Below are 24,419 nucleotides of genomic sequence, written 5' to 3'. Positions count from 1 at the left end.
CTGAATGTGCAGGGAGCAGGAGCCGGCGTCTGACAGCCTGCGGTAAGCTGTAACCAAGGTAAACATCGGGTAACCAAGGTGGTTACTCGATATTTACCTTAGTTACCAGCCTCCGCAGCTCTCACGCTGCCAGTGCTGGCTCCTGCTCCCTGCACACGCTAAGCTAAGCGGTGTGCGCTGGTAACTAAAGGCTACTTTACACGCTGCAATATCGGTCCCGATATCGCTAGCGTGGGTACCCGCCCCATCTGTTGCGCGACACGGGCAAATCGCTGCCCGTGCCGCACAACATCGCCCAGACCCGTCACACATACTTACATGCCCGGCGACGTCGCTGTGACCGGCGAACCGCCTCATTTCTAAGGGGGCGGTCCGTGTGGCGTCACAGCGACGTCACTGAGCGGCCACCCAACAGCAGCGGAGGGGCGGAGCTGAGCGGGACGTAACATCCCGCCCACCTCCTTCCTTCCGCATAGCGGCCGGGAGGCAGGTAAGGAGAGGTTCCTCGTTCCTGCGGCGTCACACATAGCGATGTGTGCTGCCGCAGGAGCGACGAACTACATCGTTACTGCTGCAGTAACGATAATCAAGAATGGACCTCCATGTCACAGATGAGCGATTTTGCACGTTTTTGCAACGATGCAAAATCGCTCATCGGTGTCACACGCAGCAACATCGCTAATGCGGCCGGATGTGCGTCACAAATTCCGTGACCCCAACGACTCCACATTAGCGATATCGTAGCGTGTAAAGCCCCCTTTAGGTAAACATCGGGTAACCATACCCGATGTTTACCTTAGTTACCAGTGTCCGCAGCTTCCAGACGCTGGCTCCGTGCAAGCGCAGGGTCGCTTGCACGTCGCTGCTGGCTGGGGGCTGGTCACTGGTCGCTGGTGAGATCTGCCTGTTCGACAGCTCACCAGCGACCATGTAGCGACGCACCAGTGTTCCTGACCAGATCAGATCGCTGGTGGGATCGCTGCTGCGTCGCTAAAGTGTGATGGTACCCTAACGAGCAGCGATCTCACAGCAAGGGCCAGATCGCTGCTCAGTGTCACACACAGCGAGATCGCTAATGAGGTCACTGCTGCGTCACAAAAACCGTGACTCAGCAGCGATCTCAGCAGCGATCTCGCTGTGTGTGAAGCACCCCTTAGTCATATGCCATCATTTACTGAACTCGGAATACCCCTTGAAGGTCGACAAATTCCAGATAAATATGTTGCAATTCAGCAGTTTTAATAATATAAGAATAATCAAATGATATAAACTGGAGACTTGTCATCAAACGACTAATCAGAGTTTACAGTAGCGGTACGCTTCTGTCCTATGGGATTTTTCATGTAAACCGTCATCCCCCATAGAGCACATTTGTATAATCCTTAGCAGTTTCAGACTTGACTTTTGCTCCCATTCGTTATGCTAATCCTTCATGTTCACATTTCCATGTTCCTTGTTCATTATACTGAAACTGTTTATGTTTTGTTAACTCTTCCTCTTCTGGAAATCCCTGCAAAGCAATAGCAGAACTTTTAATAATAGGGATGAGCGGACCCATGGATTTCGGATTCACCGAGGTTGGATGAATTTTAGTTAAAAGTTTGGTTTGGGACATGGGACTTGGACTTGACACAAAGTTGACCCTGGACCCTAAACCCCATATAAGTTAGTGGGGACCTGAACATAGGTGCTGTAAAATGGCTGTAAAATGGCTGTAAAATGGTCATAGTAAAGGCTAGGGAGCTGCAAAAGGAAGCAAAATGGGGCAATTGCCATGCCTTAGGTTGAGTGAGCACTCCTCCCATCAGTGCTCCCTGACTGAGCACTCCTCCCATCACTGCTCTCTGACTGAGCACTCCTCCCATCAGTGCTCTCTGACTGAGCACTCCTCCTATCAGTGCTCTTTGACTGAGCACTCCTCCTATCAGTGCTCTTTGACTGAGCACTCCTCCACCCAGTGCTCTCTGACTGAGCACTGCTCCACCCAGTGCTCTCTGACTGAGCACTCATCCCATCAGTGCTCTCTGACTGAGCACTCCTCCACCCAGTGCTCTCTGACTGAGCACTCATCCCATCAGTGCTCTCTGACTGAGCACTCCACCCATCAGTGCTCTCTGACTGAGCACTGCTCTCATCAGTGCTCTTTGACTGAGCACTCCTCCCATCAGTGCTCTTTGACTGAGCACTCCTCTCATCAGTGCTCTCTGACTGAGCACTCATCCCATCAGTGCTCTCTGACTGAGCACTCATCCCATCAGTGCTCTCTGACTGAGCACTCCTCCACCCAGTGCTCTCTGACTGAGCACTCATCCCATCAGTGCTCTCTGACTGAGCACTCCTCCACCCAGTGCTCTCTGACTGAGCACTCATCCCATCAGTGCTCTCTGACTGAGCACTCCACCCATCAGTGCTCTCTGAGCACTGCTCTCATCAGTGCTCTTTGACTGAGCACTCCTCCCATCAGTGCTCATTGACTGAGCAATCCTCCCATCAGTGCTATCTGACTGAGCACTCATCCCATTAGTACTCTCTGACTGAGCACTCATCCCATCTGTCCTCTCTGACTGAGCACTCCTCCAAACAGTGCTCTTTGACTGAGCACTCCTCCTATCAATGGTCTCTGACTGAACACTGCTCCCATCAGTGCTCTCTGACTTAGCACTCCTCCCATCAGTGCACTCTGACTAAGCACTCCTCCCATCAGGGCTCTCTAAATGAGCACTCCTTCCCTCACTGCTCTCTAAGCACAACTCCTGTCAGCCTAAGGAGTTTTCAATTAATGCTGGATCTGTAATGCCCCTGCAGCCGGGTCGTTACAGGGTATTGAATGTTACCCCCATTTTTCCCGGGCAGGAGGAGTGGAGTCCACACACACACACACTGACAGGAAGAAGTTAAAAGCTTTTCAGTATGTAGTTTGAGCCTGCATGACTCATCCTGTCTCCTAAATGAGCAGGTGTGCAGGTCCCCATGACAACCTAAGGGGAGAGGGGCCTGAATGAGGAGTGAGTACAGTGCAGAGCAGACAGGAAGTTCAGCAGAATGACAGAGGCTGTGACAGAGCACAGACCTCAGGGAAACAGCTCCTGCTGAAGAGATGCCACGAGACCAGGGCTGATAACATCTAGAGGAAGGGAATGGAGCCGGGCATTTGGGATCTTTGAGAGTGTTGTACCTGGTAGCGGTTCTGTACTACGCTACCGGGCAAAAGAGAGAGACAGAATGTTGGGGAGGCCCCAAGATGCTCTATGCCATGGGGATGGCACTAACACACACGAAAGAGAGAGACCCCCAGAACACCTCACCGGACCCTTCCTCCCACCTGCCCGGGACCGACCAGAGGCTAGAGGCGGCGAGGACCAGCACCCAGGTGTGATGTGGAACGGACTGTAAATAAAGAGAAACTGGAACCCGCACTCTGTGACTGGTGTGAGTAATGCTACCGCCCTGTGCCCCCGGTGTCCCTGAGGACTGTTGCCCTGGGTCTCACTCTACCCGTGGCAAGCGATTCCATCTGGCTGCCTGTAGCACCTGCCCTGGAGAGAGACTGTGCAGCAGCGGCTGAACACCTGGCCGCATACCACGGGTGGTGCTGCTAGCACCCCCGTCCCCTTCCCATACCGTTTCCTGGGAGAGAGCTGCGGCAGAGGAGGCCGAGACCTCAGTGACCACTGCGACCGATGGCATGCTCCCCAGGAACCCCGTCACCCTCCTTCCTTTCCCCTTGTCACACCGGATTGACTGTCGGACTTTCCCTTTATTGAAACCCGCCGGGGTCACGTAAGCCGGGTCGGGCCACTCACAGCCTGACCCCGAATACCACCGGCCTGGTGACTGTGCCATCCATGCAGGCCCCGGCGCGGGCGTTTCAGATGCTGCCTGCCGATAAAATTGTAGTCTGTTAGCCCTGGTGAAGCACAATATTATAATATATTACAGTCCCAACAAAGAGATATGCCTTGTCGCTGGCTGTTGGGCTTTCTTTAATTGGCCGATTTTATGTTCCAAGTATCTAATTTTTAAAAATAGTTTCAATAGCAGTAATGCAATTCCTAATTCCAATATTCAATGTTTGCATGTTCTAGCTTTTCAGTGAGCAGCTAGTGTTTTTCGTCGTATTGAATTCTAGTCTTGCACCTGTTCACACTTGTCTTATTCTGTTTGAAGGTGCTGGTCAGTTTTTTACATTGTAGTATAATTTTGTCACCATTGACATAATTGTTTTCTCGCATTTAACCGATTCTCTCGTCTCCAGTTTTCTTCCTCTGCTCTGGAGGTAACTTTTTGCACTGATCACATACAGTACTACATTCGCGTGACTGTTGCATCCAGTTACTGGCTTCAATGATGATAACAAAACATGGCAGAATATAATAGACCTGGTCTTCTCATACACCGTGTGCAGAATTATTAGGCAAGTTGTATTTTAGAGGATTTTTTATTATTGATCAACAACTATGTTCTCAATCAACACAAAAGACTCATAAATATCAAAGCTTAATATTTTTGGAAGTTGGAGTGGGATTTTTTTAGATTTGGCCATCTTAGAAGGATATCTGTTTGTGCAGGTAACTATTACTCTGCAGAATTATTAGGCAACTTAATAAAAACCAAATATATTCCCATCTCACTTCTTTATTTTCACCAGGTAAACCAATATAACTGCACAAAATTTAGAAATAAACATTTCTGACATGCAAAAACAAAACCCCAAAAAACTAGTGACCAATATAGAGACCTTTCTTTATGATGACACTCATCAGCCTACCATCCATAGATTCTGTCAGTTGCTTGATCTGTTTACGATCAACATTGTGTGCAGCAGCCACCACAGCCTCCCAAACACTGTTCCGAAAGGTGGACTGTTTTCCCTCCCTGTAAATCTCACATTTTATGAGGGACCACAGGTTCTCTATGGGGTTCAGATCAGGTGAACAAGGGGGCCATGTCATTATTTTTTTCATCTTTTAGACCTTTACTGGCCAGCCACGCTGTGGAGTAGTTGGATGCATGTGATGGAGCATTGTCCTGCATGAAAATCATGTTTTTCTTCAACGATACCGACTTCTTCCTGTACCACTGCTTGAAGAAGTTGTCTTCCAGAAACTGGCAGTAGGTCTGGGAGTTGAGCTTCACTCCATCCTCAACCCAAAAAGGTCCCACAAGTTCATCTTTGATGATGCCAGCCCATACCAGTACCCCACCTCCACCTTGCTGGCGTCTGAGTCGGAGTGGAGCTCTCTGACCTTTACTGATCCAGCCTCTGGCCCATCCATCTGGCCCATCAAGAGTCACTCTTATTTAATCTGTACATAAAACATTTTAAAATCATTCTTAAGATATTTCTTGGCCCAGTCTTGACGTTTTATCTTATGTTTCTTGTTCAAAGGTGGTGGTTTTTCAGCCTTCCTTACCTTGGCCATGTCCCTGAGTATGGCACACCTTGTGCTTTTTGATACTCCAGTAATGTTGCAGGTCTGAAATATGGCCAAACTGGTGGCAAATGGCATCTTGGCAGCTTCACGCTTGATTTTCCTCAATTCATGGGCAGTTATTTTGCACCTTTTTTTCCCAACACGCTTTTTGCGACCCTGTTGGCTATTTCCCATGAAACGCTTGATTGTTCGGTGATCACGCTTCAAAAGTTTGGCAATTTCAAGACTGCTGCATCGCTCTGCAAGACATCTCACAATTTTGGACTTCTCACAATTTTGGACTTTTCAGAGCCTGTCAAATCTGTCTTATGACCCATTTTGCCAAAGGAAAGGAAGTTGCCTAATAAGTAAGCACACCTTATATAGGGTGCTGATGTCATTACACCGTACCCCTCCTCATTACAGAGACGTGCATCACCTGATTTACTTAATTGGTAGTTGGCTCTCAAGCCTATACAGCTTGGAATAGGACAACATGTATACAAAGTATCATGTGATCAAAATACTCATTTACCTAATAATTCTGCACACAGTGTATCGTCTAAAGGGACCTTTTGAGCATCATAGATTTCATCGCCCAAGTGCAATTTCATCCCCTGTTTACAAACTACTAAAGGGATTTTCCCACTTTCATTAAAGTGAACCCCAAATGCTCTAAAATAGCTAAAATAGAATGAATGCTTCTCCTCCCTGAGTCCAGCAACACTCCTCTGCTGCTGCTTGGGTTTTGTGTTTTAACTGCAGTAGTGATATCGGGTCAACAGTTTGCAGCACCGATGTAGCCAATCACTGAGCTCAGCCCTGTGCCGAAGTCGATAGCTTAGTGATTGGCTACAGCGGTTATGTGTGTTGTTGATGTGACGTCACTGATGCAGCCAAAGCTGAGCAGTGACGCGGAGCCGCTGCTGGACCTGGGGAGGGCACTTACCTGCTCTGTTTGTTATTTTGACTTTTATAGAGTGTTTGGGGTCCACTTTCCTAAAACTGGAAATCCCTTTAAACATCTAATTCACTAAGGTATTAAGACATGGAGCTTGCCGATTATAGGGGCAGAGAAAAAGGTATATCTACATAGCCTGCCATGGTTACCATATGTGCATGATCACTTAGACTCCGACCAGAGCACCTTCTATTCATTCCAAGGATATGATTACATTTTACATGTTACTTCCATATTGTCTCTACCATTATTTGTACATTACTGTTACGCACTTGATAAGTGGAGCCATTCGCCCGATGCTTTCTCTCTAATTACTTTGCTTCACAGAGGTTGTTGAATGTTTGACCTTGGAAAAAAATACCTTTGATGTTCTGGCAGAATCTTTTATTTTTCATGACAAAAATTTCTTTACTGCAATAATTTGTACTTACGTTTCTGCACTCGCATCGCCTCAAAGAAATGTGTGATTTGTCATGCGGAAAATATTCATTTTGTTCGTAACAGTATAGTACAAGGGTTGTGACCTTGTTTAAGGGTGTTGCTAAAGTCAAAGGATTAAAAGGGAAAATATCAAGAGGGATATTTCAGCGCTAGGTTAGGTTAATCAGTTTGCTAATATGAGTCCATCCTATCTCTTGACAGCTGATATCATTTTCCAGCATAATGAAAATTAGGGATTTATGACTCCAGAGTAACAGAACGATCCTTTCTAACCAACTGAATTATGGACTTAGTCAGAAAGTTTACTGGGCATAAAAGGTTATCTTCTGTGGATGGACCTCCAGATGCATATCATACATTTATAGTGATGGGCAGACTTACAGATAGATGGGTGTCACGGGGTCTTTGTCCAATATCACACAATCAACAGCGAGAGATGAGTGAGCAACCCAAAGAACCTTTATTCCATGCAATCCAGAAGGTTGATAAAATAATTCCATCACACAGAGGGTAAAATAGTCCAGAAACACGGATAGAGTCCAGTAAGGGTTAAATGTCTAGGTCTTTCTGGGGAGCTTCAGATTCTCCCACAGAGGATAAATCAGTTACAATCCTCCAGCTGTCCTGTTCCGGGGAAATTGGGGTTTCTCAACGGCTGTCTGGGGTGCTGCCTGTAGCCACAGCTTCTCCCCCCAGAGGATGAATCTTCCTGCTTGTCTGTTGAAATTCCCAGCCTGACTGAATAATCTTCCAGGTAAGCAGAGAGTTTAGGTGGATCCCAGGCCCCCCTCCCCAGACTTAGGAACAAAAGCCCGGCAGGGGGTGATTAACCTAACTTAACAGGACAATGTACACAGAATAGACAGAGCACCATGCCTAAAATACAACCCTACATAAAATTATACACAAACCCCCATATTCCACCATCACACCGGGGTTGGCAGATCTACCCGGGTTAGAAAAAAACTGTTCCGGCCCGGAAATGATCCCAGATATCTGGCCAGATGCCAGTCCCCGTATAAGTCTATGAGGGCCAGAATCAAATCTGGCACTTAAAAATGGTGGTAGAAGGGATAGGAGGATATGATCAAGTGGGCTGTACTTAATGAGTCTCTGGCTGCATCTGCTCCTGCGGCCGCTTATTTTACTTCTGCTGCTCATTAGCCTCATACATATTTACTGCTTTCCCTGCCCAGTAGCATCTGTGATTGGTTGCAGTCAGACACACCCCCACCCTGAGGGGCATCGTGTTTGACGCATCCAATCACAGACCTGGTCTGCAGGTCTATATCATGGTATAAAAATAAATGAAAAAAAAAAGGCGTACGGTGTACGGTCCCCCATATTATGATACCGAGCCCAGATAAACAGATGGCTACAGGCGTGTGCTTATCTTGGCTGTGTATCAAAATAAGAACCACATGTAGCTTTTTTTTTTTTTTTTTATAAATATTTAAAGAAATATTTTTTTTAAAACTGCATGCAGTTCCTTTTATTTTAATATACAGCCATGATAAGTGCACAGCTGGACCCTGCAGCCTGTAGCCGTCTCCTTTATCTGTGCTGGGTATCATAATATGGATGGATCCTACACCAATTTTTTTCTTTATTTTAACTACAAACTACAGTGACCCACAGACAGTCTGTTATTGCAGTCAGACACTATCAGAGGCTGGGGGTGCGTCTGACTGCAACCAATCACAGTTGCCAGGACTTCCGGTGGGCGGGTGAAGCAGTGCATATGCATGAAGGTAAATGAGTGGCCCCGGAAAAAGTAGGAACGGCCCAGAAATAGGTACAACCGTGTCAGAGACTTTGTTAGTATAAAGCGCTTGCTTTATTTAAATGTTTCCTTTATTGTTTTATTTCCTGAGTTGCCGGATCCGGATACGTTTGAAACCACGCAGATTCAGACTGTAAAAGTCACTACCCAGTTAGCATGAGGTCCTATTATATTATGTCTATATTATCTCAAGTTACCTAAAACTTTTTTTTTAATTCTTTTTGTTTTAGGTATTATGGAAGATGGGAAATCAACTCAGACATCCTCTGGCAAGGAAACACTAAAGAAAACCAATTCAGGAACACAATGCGGAAAGCCAACAGTCTACTCCACAGGAACGAAAGCGCAGAAACCGAAGAGCGTGTGCCGGACTTCAGAGGTACCAATCCAATTCCTACAAGTGTACAAGTTAACTGCAAATAGTGCAGAAATTGTGCAATACTGGAGGGCAGTGACTGATTTTAGTGACATCAAAAAAAGAGGTGACCCTGAGGCCCTCATATTTGAGATGTCGCTACCGTCTTGCCACCATCACGTGCCATACTGAAAGCCAAATTGGAGATTTTGCATGGAAACTATAATTCACAATAAAGGCCCCATTACACGCAACGAAATTGCTAACGAGATATTGTTGGGGTCACGTGACGCACATCCGGCATCGTTAGTGACGTCGTTGCATGTGACACTTACGAACGACCGCTAACTATCTCACTTATCTCAAAAATCGTTGATCGTTGACACGTCGTTCATTTTCCAAATGCGTTGATCTTCTGGGACACGGGTTGTTCGTCATTCCTGAGGCAGCATACATCGCTAAGTGTGACACCCCGGGAACGACGAACAACAGCGTTCCTGCGTCTTCCGGCAACGAGATGGGAGTGTTGCTAATGCGGCTGTTCTCCGCCCCTCCGCTTCTATTGGTGGGCCGCTGTGTGACGTCACTGTGACGCCGCACGACCCTCCCCCTAAGAAAAGACTATGTTTGCCGCCCACAGCGACGTCATTAGTAAGGTATGTGCGTGTGACACGCACTACCGATAAGGTATGCCACGGGCAGCGATTTGCCCGTGACGCACAAATGATGGGGGCGGGTGCGATCGCTAGCGACATCGCTAGCGGTCTGGCAGCGTGTAAAGCGCCCTTAAGAGGTGCCAATCCGCAATAAGTGTGCAATGCCCCCTTAAACTCAGAAAACCAAAAGAACTGAGGTCTGTGAATTTTTGACCTCAGATGAAAAAGATGAACACTGAAGTAAAATAACGAGCAATATTTTATCAATCAATATGTTAAAAAATTATAAAGACCTCTAGTGTGGGAACAATGCAGCAATTAACAGGGGATATGGACAGAATATAAATATGTGCAAATAAGCATAAGTGCAATCTCCAATATATAAATAACTAAAAATTACCAAACTATATATGAGTACATCAAGCCATAAAATATTTAAGTCTTATATTTTTAAAGTTTTTTTTTTATATTTAAAACTATTCAACATACCTGGTTAGACTTCAAAGGTTTCTACAAATGTGCAGGCAATTCTGGCAAGTCTGAATCTATGCTAATAATAAAAAAAATCACTTTTTACATAATCTCAAGGGAACATTTATCCCATTAAAGATTTAATTAATTGAAACACCCATCATATTATCTAGTGCATGGAATGCAGTAAGTGTAACATAAAATATGTATATATGACCCCATCTATCCTCCCTTCAATACGGTGCAGTCATCCTGTCCCCATTGCAGAAAAGCAAAACCCTAAGTATGATGTTTCCACCCCTATGCTTCACGGTTGGGATGGCGTTCTTGGAAATGTACTCATCCTTCTTCCTCATCCAAACACGGCGAGTGGAGTTGATAACAAAAAGTTATATTTTGGTATCCTCTAACCCCATGACCTTCTCCCATGCCTCCCCTAAATTATCCAGATGGTCATTGGTGAACTTCAACCAGGCCTGGAGATGTGCTGGCATGAGCAAGAGGACCCTGCATGTGTGGTGCCCCTGAGACTTCAGTCGCCACAGGGTATTGCATCTCACTTAAGGTGCAGTACTCATCCTGGCTAAGGAAGAGGTTAATCACTGGTGTTCACTTACACAACACACAGCTTTGGTGCTTTCCCACTGGAATTGGACTAGAGATGGTCACCATAGCAACGGGACTTCCCCAGCACTAGTGAGTCATCAGGAAGGTGGGGGCAGCATGAGTGAAGTGAGGAACACAGACTTTTACCTCAGAATAGTCTGGGACACAGAAGAACATGGCCACTGAGGAGAGTGCTTTAAAGCTTCCTCAGTTAAGGCCGGCCCGACTGGAAAAAACAGGAGACGACTAGTGGAGTTGGTGAGACACAGGAGCAACACGGTAGCTGGAGGTAGAGTTCACTAACTCCCTCAGCACCAGCGCAATCAGGGTGCAGAACCCTAGGGTGACGTACACTCCACATTGCGCTATCAGAATCTGCCGGGAAGGGGGATTTCATGTCCCATTGCCCACCACAGAGGTTCCGGGGCACAGCAGAATATAGAGTGAGAAGTCAAGACCACGATTGGGCCCATATTTGATCTGCGTTGCCTGCGAACGGGATGGGAGCTAAACCCAAGGACACTGAAGTCCCCAAGTAGCTTCACGCCATGGGGATCCACACTACAGAACACAAGGAAGGAAGGTCTCACACTCCACAACACTGGTGGTGGCCTCTGAACTATCCGGGATCGGCTGGGGCCTATCACGGTGGAAACCGGCACTCTGAGTGTGATGACTTAATAGTGGGTAAAACACCTTGACCCGCATCCACTGTGTCAGCCCATCATTGCCAGTGCCGTCGCCCCGCGCTCCGGCGCCACCGGCCACTGCCACCCCCATCATTCTCCCCTGGGGCCTGGCTCTACCTGTGGGGAGCCGAAGCATCCGAGCTTCGACACTATCTTCCCCAGAGGACAGCACCCTCAGTGGTGGCTAATCCCTGGCTGCAAACCACAGGTGGCGTCACGAGACAACAAAAACCTACTCCCAACATCCTCAACTCCTTCACCCTCATCTCCCCACCATCATCACACCATCCATCCCTTTCCTGGGCACCTCTGGGTAACAAAACCGGGCAGGGCCACCCATGACATCCCCTGACCCTCACCAGCCTGGTGACGGGCATTTCCAAGGCCCAGTGGGGTGCTCCACATGCCCTGCAGGATTTTAATCCATGACAGCATAGTGTATTACTAACGGTAATCTTTGATACTGTGGTCCTAGTTCTCTTCAGGTCATTGACCAAGTCCTCCTGTGTAGTTCTTGGGTTGATTCCTAAACTTTCTCTTTTTCTTTCCGGCTTTGCACACTATGACATCGCAGGTGCGATGTTGGTGGGGTCAAATCGAAAGTGACGCACATCCGGCGTCAAGTTGCGATGTTGTAGTGTGTAAAACCTTTTTGATACGATGAACGAGCGCAAAAGCGTTGTTATCGTATCATCGGTGTAGTCTCCGACATTTCCATAATGCCGGTGCAGCGACAGGTACGATGTTGTTCCTCGTTCCTGCGGCAGCACACATCGCTGTGTGTAAAGCCGCAGGAGCGAGGAACTTCTCCTTACCTGCGTCCCGGCTGCAATGAGAAGATAGGAGGTGGGCGGGATGTTTACATCCTGCTCATCTCCGCCCCTCCGTTGCTATTGGCTGCCTGCCATGTGACGTCGCTATGACGCCGGACGGCCCGCCCCCTTAGGAAGGAGGCGGGTCGCCGGCCAGAGCGACGTCGCAGGACAGGTGAGTGCATGTGAAGCTGCTGTAGCAATAATGTTCGCTACGGCAGCTATCACTAGATATCGCACCTGCGACGGGGGCGGGTACTATCGCGCTCGGCATCGCAAGCATCGGCTTGCGATGTCGCAGCGTGCAAAGCCCGCCTTACTCCATGAGGCGAGATCTTGCATAGAGCCCTAGACCTAGTAAGATTGACAGACATCTTATGTGTCTTCTATTTTCTAATAATTGCACCAACATTTGTTGTCTTCTCACCAAGCTGCCTGCCTATTGTCCTGTAGCCCTTCCCAGCCTTGTGCAGATTTTCAATTTTGTCCATAGTGTCCTTAAACAGCTCTTTGATCCTGGCGATGGGGAGGTTGGAGTGTGATTGATTGAGTGTGTGGGCAGGTGACTTTTATATGGAAGGAAGTTTAAACATGTGCAATTAATACAGGTAATGAGTGCAGAGTAGGAGGGCTTCTGAAAGAAAAAAAAATAGGTCTGTGAGACGCATAATTCTTGCTGGTTGGTAGGTGATCAAATACTTATTTCATGCAATAAAATACAAATTAATTATTTAAAAATCATACAATGGGACTTTCTGGATTTTTGAGGGGATTCTATCTGTCACAGTAGAAGTGTACCTACGATAAAAATTACAGACCTCTCCATTATTTGTAGGCGGGAAAACTTGCAAAATCATCAGTGTATCAAATACTTATTTTCCCCACTGTAAATAAGAACATCTACCAAAAACTTCAAAAACAACTTAGTAAATGGTCACTGATTCTATACAAAGATCTTATCTGCGTACTGAATATCAAATCACTGATGATATGATTGGAAGCAGGCTGGTGTCAGCAAACAGTGTGATAGCAACAGTGTCACATCCCAGGTTTGCCAACAATAAGGGCAATAGGCATACTCACAATCTGATGGCAAAATACAAGGCACCACACGGGGGAAAAGAACCTAAGGGCACAAATAGTATAGAACACAAACCCATGTATCAAAGTAGGAAAACGGTGAGTGGACGCAGCAAAACTAGAGTGAAAAGGGTAACACTGTGATTAAAGGGTGACCAGACAAGGCCTACATAATGATGTGTGCCAGTACACGATGAGAAGATAAGAAAACATACTGTACATAGTGTGAAGAGTGCAGAATGAAAATTGGGTAAATATGCAGTGATGGTGAACAGAGAGGAACTGTAAATAAAAATGTATGATAAGTGCAAGTAGTGGAACACGTCAGGGACGCATATATCAGTGGTGCAACCTATGCAACCGCACAGGCGCCCAAGATATAAGGGGGCCCATTTCTACCTCCAAAGCAGTTGCAATTTTGCATTTTTATGAGGTCTTAGGCTGCAAAGGGCCCACATATTGTTCTTGCAGAGGGGCCCTTTTCGGTCTGTGTCCGCCAGTGGGACAAGTGATGTGCAGCAAACGAGGAAAGCATAGGAGTCCATTAACCCATTAACATTGTGCGATGGCCAGTTGGAGATTATTTAATAGCCTGTTTGCCCATGCTAATGTACCGCCCCGCTCTCGGCAGCCGAGCTGCTCGGATCCGGTCCTTCTGTGGGTGGCTCGAGGGTCTCGGACTCGGGGGTCTCGCGGTCACTTCAAGTAAAAAGGGGAGTGATGGGATGGTGGATGTAGGACATATATGTACAGGCTGGACCGTACGTGACGCCACCCACGGTATGTGGTGAGTTTGGACACCACCGCTGCAGTTACAGGGCACCCAGGGGAGATGTTGTGCAGCAAGTTGTTAACCCCTCCGTGGGCAGGGCCCGGGACCCGTTGGGGTTGGCGGTGCAAGGAGATGGGGCGACCGGAGGGTGCTGGTGTACTCACTATTAAGAAAACACACGAGTCTCTGGCAAACCAAGGTGATGGTGGTCGGTGCCCGCAGCCGGCTGCGTTCTGGTTCCCCCACCTGGCTGGTGGTCTCTGTCTTTCTCCTGCACCTGTTTTAGAACAGTGGACTGCCTGTGCTTGCAACTCCAGGAGTCCGCTCCCGGCTGGATGTGGCCTATGGAGCCCTTGCCCGCAGACGCTGGCCCATGGGATCTCTGAGCCGTGGCGGTGGCCTTTTATCCCCCTCGGTGGGCTGTTGTCTTCTATTAGGGACTTTGGGTGGGACAGGACCTCTAGTCCTGGCCTCAATCAGTTAATTAACCAGTTCCAGTCGCTCCTGGACCTAGCTTCAGGGTCTGAGTATCCCCCTGTGTGCTCCGGTTTCCGAGTCGGTTCACCGGGTCGGTACCGGCGGGCTACAACCCTGTCCCGGTCCACCTCGGTTCCATCGAGCCGTCTTCCCGGCTCCTGCAGACGGAGACCACCGTCTGCCTCCTAGCCAAAGGGCTCCTACCCTGGTACCTGTCAGTTTGCCTTCAGGCCCAGACACAGGCCTGACCTCCATTCTCCTTGAACTCCACACTGATCTGTCTCTGAACTTGACTTTACTGCTTCCTGCCCTCGGGCTGTCTAAACTCCTCGGTGGGCGTCTTCCAACCGCCTGGTTCCACCCCCTGGTGTGTCTATCAAGCCCTGAGGGGGGTGACTAGGGTTTTAGGGTTGGCTGTGTGTTACCTGTGAGGGAAAGGTGTAATGCGGGGTCCTGTTTGTGACTACCTGGCCCGGCCAGGGCGTCACACTAACCTTGTTGCAGATGCTGTAATGGACCTTTTAGTCCACATTGTTTTTGGCATGGCAGGTCCTGCTTATAAACGATTGTAGAGGGGACGGGGCAGGCAGTAGTAGCCATGTGTGCAGGGGTTGTCAGGCCACAGCGCAGCGCTCGGTAACCCCTTGTCTCCCAGTCACGACTCCACTGAATGGAAGCTTTCGCCACAGTCCATTTTTCCACTGAGTCAATAAATCAGACACAGATATACTTTCTTCAAACAGCGGAACTTTACTTGATTTCATTACAGGGATATGTTCAACTCACATGACACAGGCGCCGCTTCTGACCTCGACGGGGTTCACTCCAGAGTTCGTTCCATAATAGAATTTACCGGCCGACCGCTTTACTGGCACCTGTGCTCCTCCGGACACTGCTAGGCCCTTCATTCTCCCGTCTGATATCATACTGCACTAGCCGATTCAAAAAGTCTTTTAGCCACGCCTTCCCACCCACAGGGATTTAGCTGACACTATTGAAGGGGCTAATTATGACAGCACTCCTCTGCCCGTTCTTCTGGCCAGGACCTACTCTTCTTCTTTAAGAGCCCACTAACCTTCGGACTCACAGCGGATTTCATTGGATTTTCAATCCAGGAAAGAATGGACGCCACCCTGACCGACCAGACTAAACCCCTCTTCTGGGGACGCAGTTCCAACAGTCCTCTTAAGAGCAGGACCCCACGTGTCTAGTGTCAAAGGGTTGACCTAGGATCTGTTATAATTAAATCTTTGGGCTTGTTCTCTCTTTCTCCTACTGGGGACTCTCCTGCCCTCCTTCTACATCCTGCACTATATATACACTATACTCCTCCTTTCACTTAAACCTTTTCCTACCTAAGTAGATGCCAGGACAGCCATCACTAAGCCACATTGCCATTTACCAAAATACACAATACCAATTAATATATATAATACACCTTTCTGTGTGCTGGCCACTTCTGCAGGCGTGGCGAGTACATCATTCCCACTCCCATCTGTGCTCCAGTGATGTGATGTGATCATAGGGTGTTGCTGGGTTACCTTACCACGACAGGCAGGGGTCAGCTGATGACCCCTGTATCTGTGTGAGATGGGGAAACAGCCCCCATTGCCCCTGGCCAGAAATATGTACCTGGTTAAAGATGCAGATAGCAAGCCCCTGTACTATCTCACCAGCATGGTTTAGATGTACACATTTTTGTTGCATGTTGCATAAGTGTGAACATCATGCTTATTGTATGTTTACCAACTGCATGTGTGCCACCCCCGTGGAAGCAGCCGAGCTGCTCGGATCCGGGTTCTCAGTGGCTCGAGGGTCTCCGGACCCGGGGGTCGTGCAGCCACTCAAATGAAGGGAGTATTTACAAGGGATTATTGAGTTTGTGATGCCACCCGTGGTGTGTGGTAAGTAGGAGTACCACCACTGTAGTTGGTAGTACCCGGGGATGATGGAACAGGGCAGCAAAGTGTTAGAACCGTCCACGGGTAGGGAGAATGCCCCAGGACTCGGTGTGGGATTAAGACAGACAAAAAAGACTGACTACACGCATTGAACTGAGGTGTGAACAGGTGCATAACTGAACATGGCATAAAATACAAAAAGAGACAGTTTGCACTCTGATAATGCTAAAGTATGGAAACCATGAATGTGTGAACATGGACCTGCATTACTGCTAAGGAAAATCTAAGAAAAATGAGATATTTAGCATATATAAATGGCCATTTGTATATCTGCCCAGTTGCCCCTTCACGGCATATCTCGTAACTGGGTCCCTAACGCTATGCTAAAGCCTCTCTCTGGGTTAAAAACCTCCTGTGTATGGGCACGTAGGAACCTGCTATGTAGAATAAGATTACCTGTGTTGGATTAAGGCCGTGGAATGCAGGGATCACTCTTGTACTCACTCAGTCCAATAAGCAGACACCGACAACTGGGTAAACCAAGTCTCTGGACACCACTGCCACTGAGGGCAGTTAGTTTGGGTCCTATCCCCAATGGTTCTGCCTGGTGATCTGTGACCTGCCTCCTGGCACTAAGTTTACTTCTCTGGTGGTCCCGGTAGTGTGAAACTTGCCAGGTCCCGCTCCCCACTGTGGCTAAGTATGGGAGCTTGTTCTCAGGGCTCACGCTTGGGATTTTCTAGACCGTTTTGGATGGAAAGTCCTATCCCCCTCGTTGTGCTAGTGCCCCGATTTTGGAGCAGTTGGGAACGAATCTTGAAGGCTCCGTTCTCCACAGGTAAATTATCGGTTGCATGCAGCTACTCCCCGACCTAGGGTCCACGTACCCCGTCGTGCCTTGATCCCAGTCCGGTGATGGGCCGCCGGCTGTCCTGCTCGGCAGATCCGAGCCCCTTGCCACGATCCCCTGTGACCGAAGGTCCAACTCCTCTAGGCCCAGACCACCGTCTGTCACCTAGACAGTTCCTCTATGGGAGTCCCTGCTCCCCACCTCCTCCGAGCTAAAGCGGAGTAAAACGGCAGCCATCTTGGGGGCAATTGGCAGTTACTGAACACAAAGAGATAGGATGTGCAGTAGAGTGAGTCAATAATATCTACGCATAGAAGATTCTCACCTAGAGCAGAGCCGTGACAGAGTGGAGCTGACCCTGTCCATATCCAAATCCTTACAAGATGGGAGCAAATTGCTGACAGAACGCCACCAAGCAGTCAAGCCACAGTTGCCAGCTGAACTGCTCGTCTGTTGGAGAGGCCTTTCATCCGTCTGCGCACTTCAGTTGTATTGTCCAGAACAGACTGAGGTTGCTAAGATAACTAAAGCCCACTGGGTGGGTTAACCAGGCATGCACCTCTCAACAGTTTGGCACCAAAATACTTGACACTGAGGCAGGGCCTGTAGTTAGTTTAGGTAGGCATAGTTACTGTGTCAGGCCCCAGTTACTGCCCTGATTACCATTTGGGACCACTGTTTCCACTGCTATATCACCATCTCTTCACCATTGAGGATCCTGTGTTGAACACAAAGATCTTTCATCTAGTTGTTGCCAAGGCCTGTAACAGACTTTAAGCCATATTTCAGCTCATCCAGGAGTGAGCTTGTGAAGAACAATATGAGTATGTGCTATTTGCTCAAGGTTTTATACTCTGTATCTAGCTATGCAGCAGTTGCATATAATAATTTCTTCCGTCATTTCAGGTGAATCTGAGGAATGACCCTCCATCAATGTTCACTGTAGTTATACGGGGGGCAGGGGAATATTCAGTTGGGGAATAGAGTGAATTTATCGTAAGTTTGGAAACTGTTGCGCTGTACCGCTGGTGGCTCGAATTACACACCCATACAATTGTTTTAGGTTCAAGGGTATTAATAGAGAGGTGGCAGTTGTATTATCACTGTATGCCTGTATTTAGTGAATATAGTTGACAGATATGATAGGGAGCGACACTGTACAGCACAAGGGTCTCTGCCTCATGGCTTAGTGACTCTGGATTTTCCATGAGTGTTTTCCTCTATTCTGGTTTCATTCATACACATATTGAAGTAAAATACTTTCGTTGGTTGATCAACTGCTGGAGCCGTTTTTTTCTCACCAGCGGCTGTGATTGGTTACAGTGAGACAGCTGTCACTCAGGGCGGGGGCTCATCTGATTGCAACCAATCATAGGCACCGGTGGGCGGGAGAAGCAGTGAATATGAGATGAGAAGCCGCGAGAGCAGTGTGACAGCCGTGCAGCGCCACACCGGTGATCGGTGAATATGAAGGAGGGGGAGAGGGAGAGACCGACCAACAGAAAGAGAGAGAGAGACCAACACCGACAGAGAGAGAGAAACCGAAAGACCTGCGTCTTTGTTGACAAGAACGCATCCAAAATGCAACCAAAATACAGTGCCAACGCACAGCTAAACATTTTGGTTGCGTTTTGACACACCTCATTCATTTCAATGGGTGGAAAATGCAACCAAAACGCAAAAAAGAAGTGACATGCTGCTTTTTTTAGGCAACGATTTTGACAAACATTTAACAAACAAAACACTGCCTAAAAAAAAGCATTGTGCGCATGGAATTTTCTGACTTCTCATAGACTTTGCTGGGGAAGCACAACGCATGCATTTTGTCATTGACACGGTGCTAAAATGCAGGAAAAAAGCACACGTGCGGACATGGCCTAAGACAGGGGGCAGAGGACTTAAATTAGAAGGAACCAATCCAGTGGTGAAATTAAGAAACAAAAAACACTGGAGTGGTGCTTTAAGTAAGGATGCAGGATGGAAGAAGTGGCTAATAAGTGGGAAAAAAGCAGATTTCTTCAATAAGATAGATTAGAAAATTTATTTTAAGCGCCTATGCAATTGATTTATGCAAAATTTATTGATGGTACCATTCACATTTAATTTATTCCATCCTAGTATGAATTTCCGTAATCACTGTAAGATAACAGAAAGCTACTGCAGCAAGAAAACCGATTAATTTTCAACATCGTTATGTCACTCTGAATGCTTTAAAAGCACAACTTGGCTCATATAAAACGCTATTAAAGTAAATTACTTTTTATGAGGAACTTGCTGTAAAGATCCTATTTTTACAGCATTCTTGAAGTCTTTGCATTCATAAACATGTAAGCTCAGTGCCGGGAGATACGTATTAGGATACAACGGGCCACGGATCAGAAATGAGACCTGAAAGTTTAGGGGAACTAGGATGTTTTCCCTAAAGGGCATTAGACGGGGATCTCTGACAATGCAACCAGAAAAAACACCAAAAATACATAACATGCACCCAGTATGGATTGACCGGGACCACCATGCTGCCCTAACGACACTGACCCAGGATGTTACAGGAAGTGAGAAGCATATTTACCTATGGTACACCCTGCCTAGTATAGGAGAGCACAACCTACTGTGATGGCGTGTAGAAATGGCACAGCAGTTCACAAAGATATACAAAACTCTATACCTTCCCCCCTTGAACCCGAACACAGCAAAATAATGCCTGGGCATCAAACATAAACATTAACCACAAGTTGTAGGTTTAGGTATTTAGTTCTTCTTACAAGGGCTTTAGTCTATTTAACCTGGTTTGGCACCAAACACTATCTTCGAATGCATGCCTCCCGCCAGTGTTGTCTGTGGCGGGGCCTCAGCTCAGAACTTACGTGGGGAAGAGTTCAGCAGATCTTATGCTCATCCGTGAACTGTGGAATCGAGCTGGATTACATAACTCGTTTTACACGGCGGTCGTCTTCTGTCAAGCTACTAGTGATTCCTCCAGCCGAGTTAATGAAGAAACTTGAGGGGATTCAACTCCACAATAGTCCATAGCCACCCCAAGAATAGTCTCACCACAGCAAACGCTCCACAAACAGTTCCCGTTTCACAGGTATTCGACACACCGGTGAAACAGGACAGTTTGCATACTTTGGGGCACAGTGTTCTCAAGAATATCATGGAGATCTCTGGCTCTCAGGTTTTGCTTTCCTTCCAGAAACTGCCTGTCTCCCCAGCCCTACCAGGGAGTCTTATCACCAGTGTAGCGCCCCACGAGGCCCTTGTGGAAGGATGCTGACACTGCCAATGTATCCTCCACCACTACACAAACATATCGTATGAGTTTTCCTACAGGTTTACACAATTAGATAAGGTTGCGTATGTTTTTAATTGCTATAGATATATATACCGTATATATATATATATGTATATTGCAAAAACAGGAGAACCTGAGCAATTTGCTGAAAAACAGTTTAAAGTTTTTATTGCACAAAAATATCAAAAATACAAGTATAGTACAATTAATCTCATTAATAGTCATACAAAAAATGGAGGACAGATGGAAGGCAATTAATAACAAGCAAAACAGTGGCCTGGTACGGACACCAGGAAAAAGTGTTCCAAAAATGAACTTGTAAAACCCTAAATCACTGGCTTGCAAGCATAGCAGATAAATTTCCCCCAAATCACTGGCATGTAAGCACTATGGAGCTATTGTGAGGGAATATATCCGAATGCATAGCCCTAAACACTGGCACGTAAGCATAATAGGGCTAGTAAAAAAGGGGGGGGGGGGTGGGAGGGAAAACTGGTGGAAGCATCAGACTTGGAAAAAGCTGGGCAATAATAACCCCGAGAGGGAGCAGACTTGACCCCAGTCCACATTGGCCAGATGTAGGCGATGGGGAAAGAGAGAATCCCACTCAAGGGTAAAATTCCCAGTAAATGTGCAGTAATGTTAGAATAAATCAAAAAATCAAAAAATCCCAAGCAATGATGCATGTCCCAGTGGATAAGTAGTAATATCAGAGTGAGTAAAAAATGTTTTCCCAGATAGGAATGCACGGCCTTCTCCACCACCGCACCCATGTAATTTGTGTTCCTTCCCCGAGGTCGAACCGCCATTTGGTTCCCCTCTTTCCCCCATACCCTCCATAGGGGGGCTTATCTGCAATATAGTGCTTCCGGGCACTGGTCACCCCTTTATCATCCTTAGTCCTGCTGCCATGTAAATTATATCTTTGCGGTTTGCTGGGCACCCACATTCACTTTGAGCATTAGCCTTCTTACTTAATGATGTCTTTTATGGGGTTGCCCAAGCGTGCACAAATTGTAGCAGGCACTAACAGGGGCTAAGCCCTTTTGGACAGTGAGTCAGGTCGTGCATTCCTATCTGGGAAAACATTTTTTACTCACTCTGATATTACTACTTATCCACTGGGACATGCATCATTGCTTGGGATTTTTTGATTTATTCTAACATTACTGCACATTTACTGGGAATTTTACCCTTGAGTGGGATTCTCTCTTTCCCCATCGCCTACATCTGGCCAATGTGGACTGGGGTCAAGTCTGCTCCCTCTCGGGGTTATTATTGCCCAGCTTTTTCCAAGTCTGATGCTTCCACCAGTTTTCCCTCCCACCCCCCCCCCCTTTTTTACTAGCCCTATTATGCTTACGTGCCAGTGATTTAGGGCTATGCATTCGGATATATTCCCTCACAATAGCTCTATAGTGCTTACATGCCAGTGATTTGGGGGAAATTTATCTGCTATGCTTGCAAGCCAGTGATTTAGGGTTTTACAAGTTCATTTTTGGAACACTTTTCCCTGGTGTCCGTACCAGGCCACTGTTTTGCTTGTTATTAATTGCCTTCCATCTGTCCTCCATTTTTTGTATGACTATTAATGAGATTAATTGTACTATACTTGTATTTTTGATATTTTTGTGCAATAAAAACTTTAAACTGTTTTTCAGCAAATTGCTCAGGTTCTCCTGTTTTTGCAATGTGTTTTGAGCTGCTGTGAGCCTTTGGTGTTTCCACCAGGCTCTCATTTTGTTCAGAATTTGTTTCCCATGGATTTTTCCAGGTTGCTGATATATATGTATATGTGTATATATATATATATATAGATATATATATATATAAAAATATATATATAAATACAGTCCCTGACAGAAGTTTAGGTTATGTGTTGCAGACGGGGGCCGGGCCGCTGCAGGGGCTGCTCGGTAGCTGGACCCGGGCTCGCACAGCCGTCCGTCCTCACAACGCCGTCCGTCCTCACAACCGTAGGAAAGGGGGTATTTACAGGGGATTTTGGTTTGTCAGTGATGCCACCCGTGGGTTGCGGTGAGAGTTGGTAGCACCGCCGCTGCCTGGTGATGGGACGCCCGGGGCTCATGGAGCGAGGCAGCAAGGTGGGATCCCCTCCACGGGTAGGGGAGGTGTAGTCCCGGGGCCCAGGTGAACGGGAGTGATGGTTGCGGAGACTGACATGCAGGGGTGGACCGGGGATGGATGGTGTACTCCCAGGTCCAAAGAATTGCACACAAAGTCCAGTGGTAAACCAAATTGTCAGTGGCCGGTCGCCTCCGGCAGGTGTATTTGTGACGCCCTGGACTAGCCAGGTAGTCACAGGTAGACCCCTTGCACAAACACCAGCCGCTAAAAAGGTGTAACCAGCCAACCTAAAAACCCTGAATCACCCCTCTCAGGTCTTGAAGTTCACACCCGGGGGCGGAGCCAGGCAGTTGGCCACGCCCTTCGAGGAGTTCGGAGAGCCTGAGGCGGGAAAAACACAAACAGATCAGTTAGGGAGTAAAGGAGAGTAGGAGCACTGAGTCAACGTCTGTCAGGGATCTGGGTAGGAGCCCAGATTCCCTGTGACCAGGACGCAGACGGTGGTTGCCGCCTGCAGGAGCTGGGAAGACGGCTGGTGGAACCGTAAGGGACCAGGACAGGGTAGTGGCCCGCCGGTACCGAACCGGGGAGCCAACTGGAAACCGGAGCACCAGGAGGGGTACTCAGACCCAGAACGAGGTCCAGAAGCCACTGGACCACGTTGAATTCACTGATTGAGGTCTGGACCTTAGGTCCTTTCCCGTCCCAAGACCCAAAAGACGGCAACAGCCCACCAAGGGGGATAGAAAGCCACCGCACAGGCAGAGAGATCCCACGGGCCAGCGCCTGTGGGCAAACAGGTTCCCCGACACACAGAAAGCCGGGGAGCGGACTACTGTTGCTGAAGCATAGGCAGTTAAGTTCTACCACAGAGGTGCAGGAGAAAGGCGGGAACCACCAACCTGAGAAAGGGGCAAAGCGCAGCCGGCTGCGGGCACCGACCACCATCCTTTTTGGTTTACCGAGTGTATACCGGACACCGGTGTATCTGTTATAGTGAGTACAACAGTGCCCTCGGGCCGCGCACCGCACCACACCATCCTGTCCGCACCTCACAACCACCGGGCCCTGGGACCCTCACCCCCTGCCCACGGAGGGGTCAACACCAGACTGCATAACACCGTCCCCGGGAGCCTAGTTAACGGCAGCGGTGGTGTCCACATTCACCACAACCCGTGGGTGGCGTCACGAACTTACATTCCTAAACGCCACGGCCTTGACCGTGAACCTTCCCCACCGAAATCCCTAAAATCCCTACTCCTCTATTTAATCGTAGGGTGCGGGACCCCGAAATGTTCAGGCCAAGAGGTCACTCAGAACCGTCTAAACATAGTGCATGGAGGCAGGTCCAGAACCATCAGCAATACCAACGGGGACGGATTCCGGACGAGGTCCCCCGAGTGGCAGCGGCACCCAGAGACTTGGTTTACTCCTGTGTCAGAGTCTGCTTAATTGTCGCACCAACATCCACACGACCTGAGTACGCTGCTCTCCCCTGAATCTCCCCGCCTTGCCTGCACCACGCTCCCCTACATCTCCATCATCCAGAGTCTTAGGGCCTACCCTACCCGTGGAGGGAACGTCATCTGGCTGCCCCGCTCCATCTCCCTCAGGTACTCCCATCGGCAGTGGCGGTACTACCCTTATCGTGAACCACGGGTGGCGTCACGAACACTAATCCCCTGGAAATAGTCCCCCTTTTATTTTCGAGTGGCTATAAGCCCCACTGGGTCCAGAGACCCTCGAGCCACAGCAACCCTAGGTCCGAGCA

General features: G+C 48.0%; 1 protein-coding gene across 1 annotated transcript in view; it reads left to right on the top strand.

The window, feature by feature from the left end:
* BAALC (BAALC binder of MAP3K1 and KLF4) overlaps positions 1–24,419 on the top strand; it is a 143,303-nt gene that overhangs the window by 99,139 nt on the left and 19,745 nt on the right. The window contains exon 2 of the mRNA XM_075353027.1: positions 8,830–8,978. Coding sequence (XP_075209142.1) covers positions 8,830–8,978 — 149 coding nt within the window. The remainder of the gene's footprint in view (positions 1–8,829; positions 8,979–24,419) is intronic.

Source organism: Anomaloglossus baeobatrachus, chromosome 6 (genome assembly GCF_048569485.1).
Source record: "Anomaloglossus baeobatrachus isolate aAnoBae1 chromosome 6, aAnoBae1.hap1, whole genome shotgun sequence".
Classification (NCBI taxonomy): domain Eukaryota; kingdom Metazoa; phylum Chordata; class Amphibia; order Anura; family Aromobatidae; genus Anomaloglossus; species Anomaloglossus baeobatrachus.
Note: the sequence above shows the minus strand (reverse complement) of the source record. Positions and strands in the feature narration are given on the sequence as shown.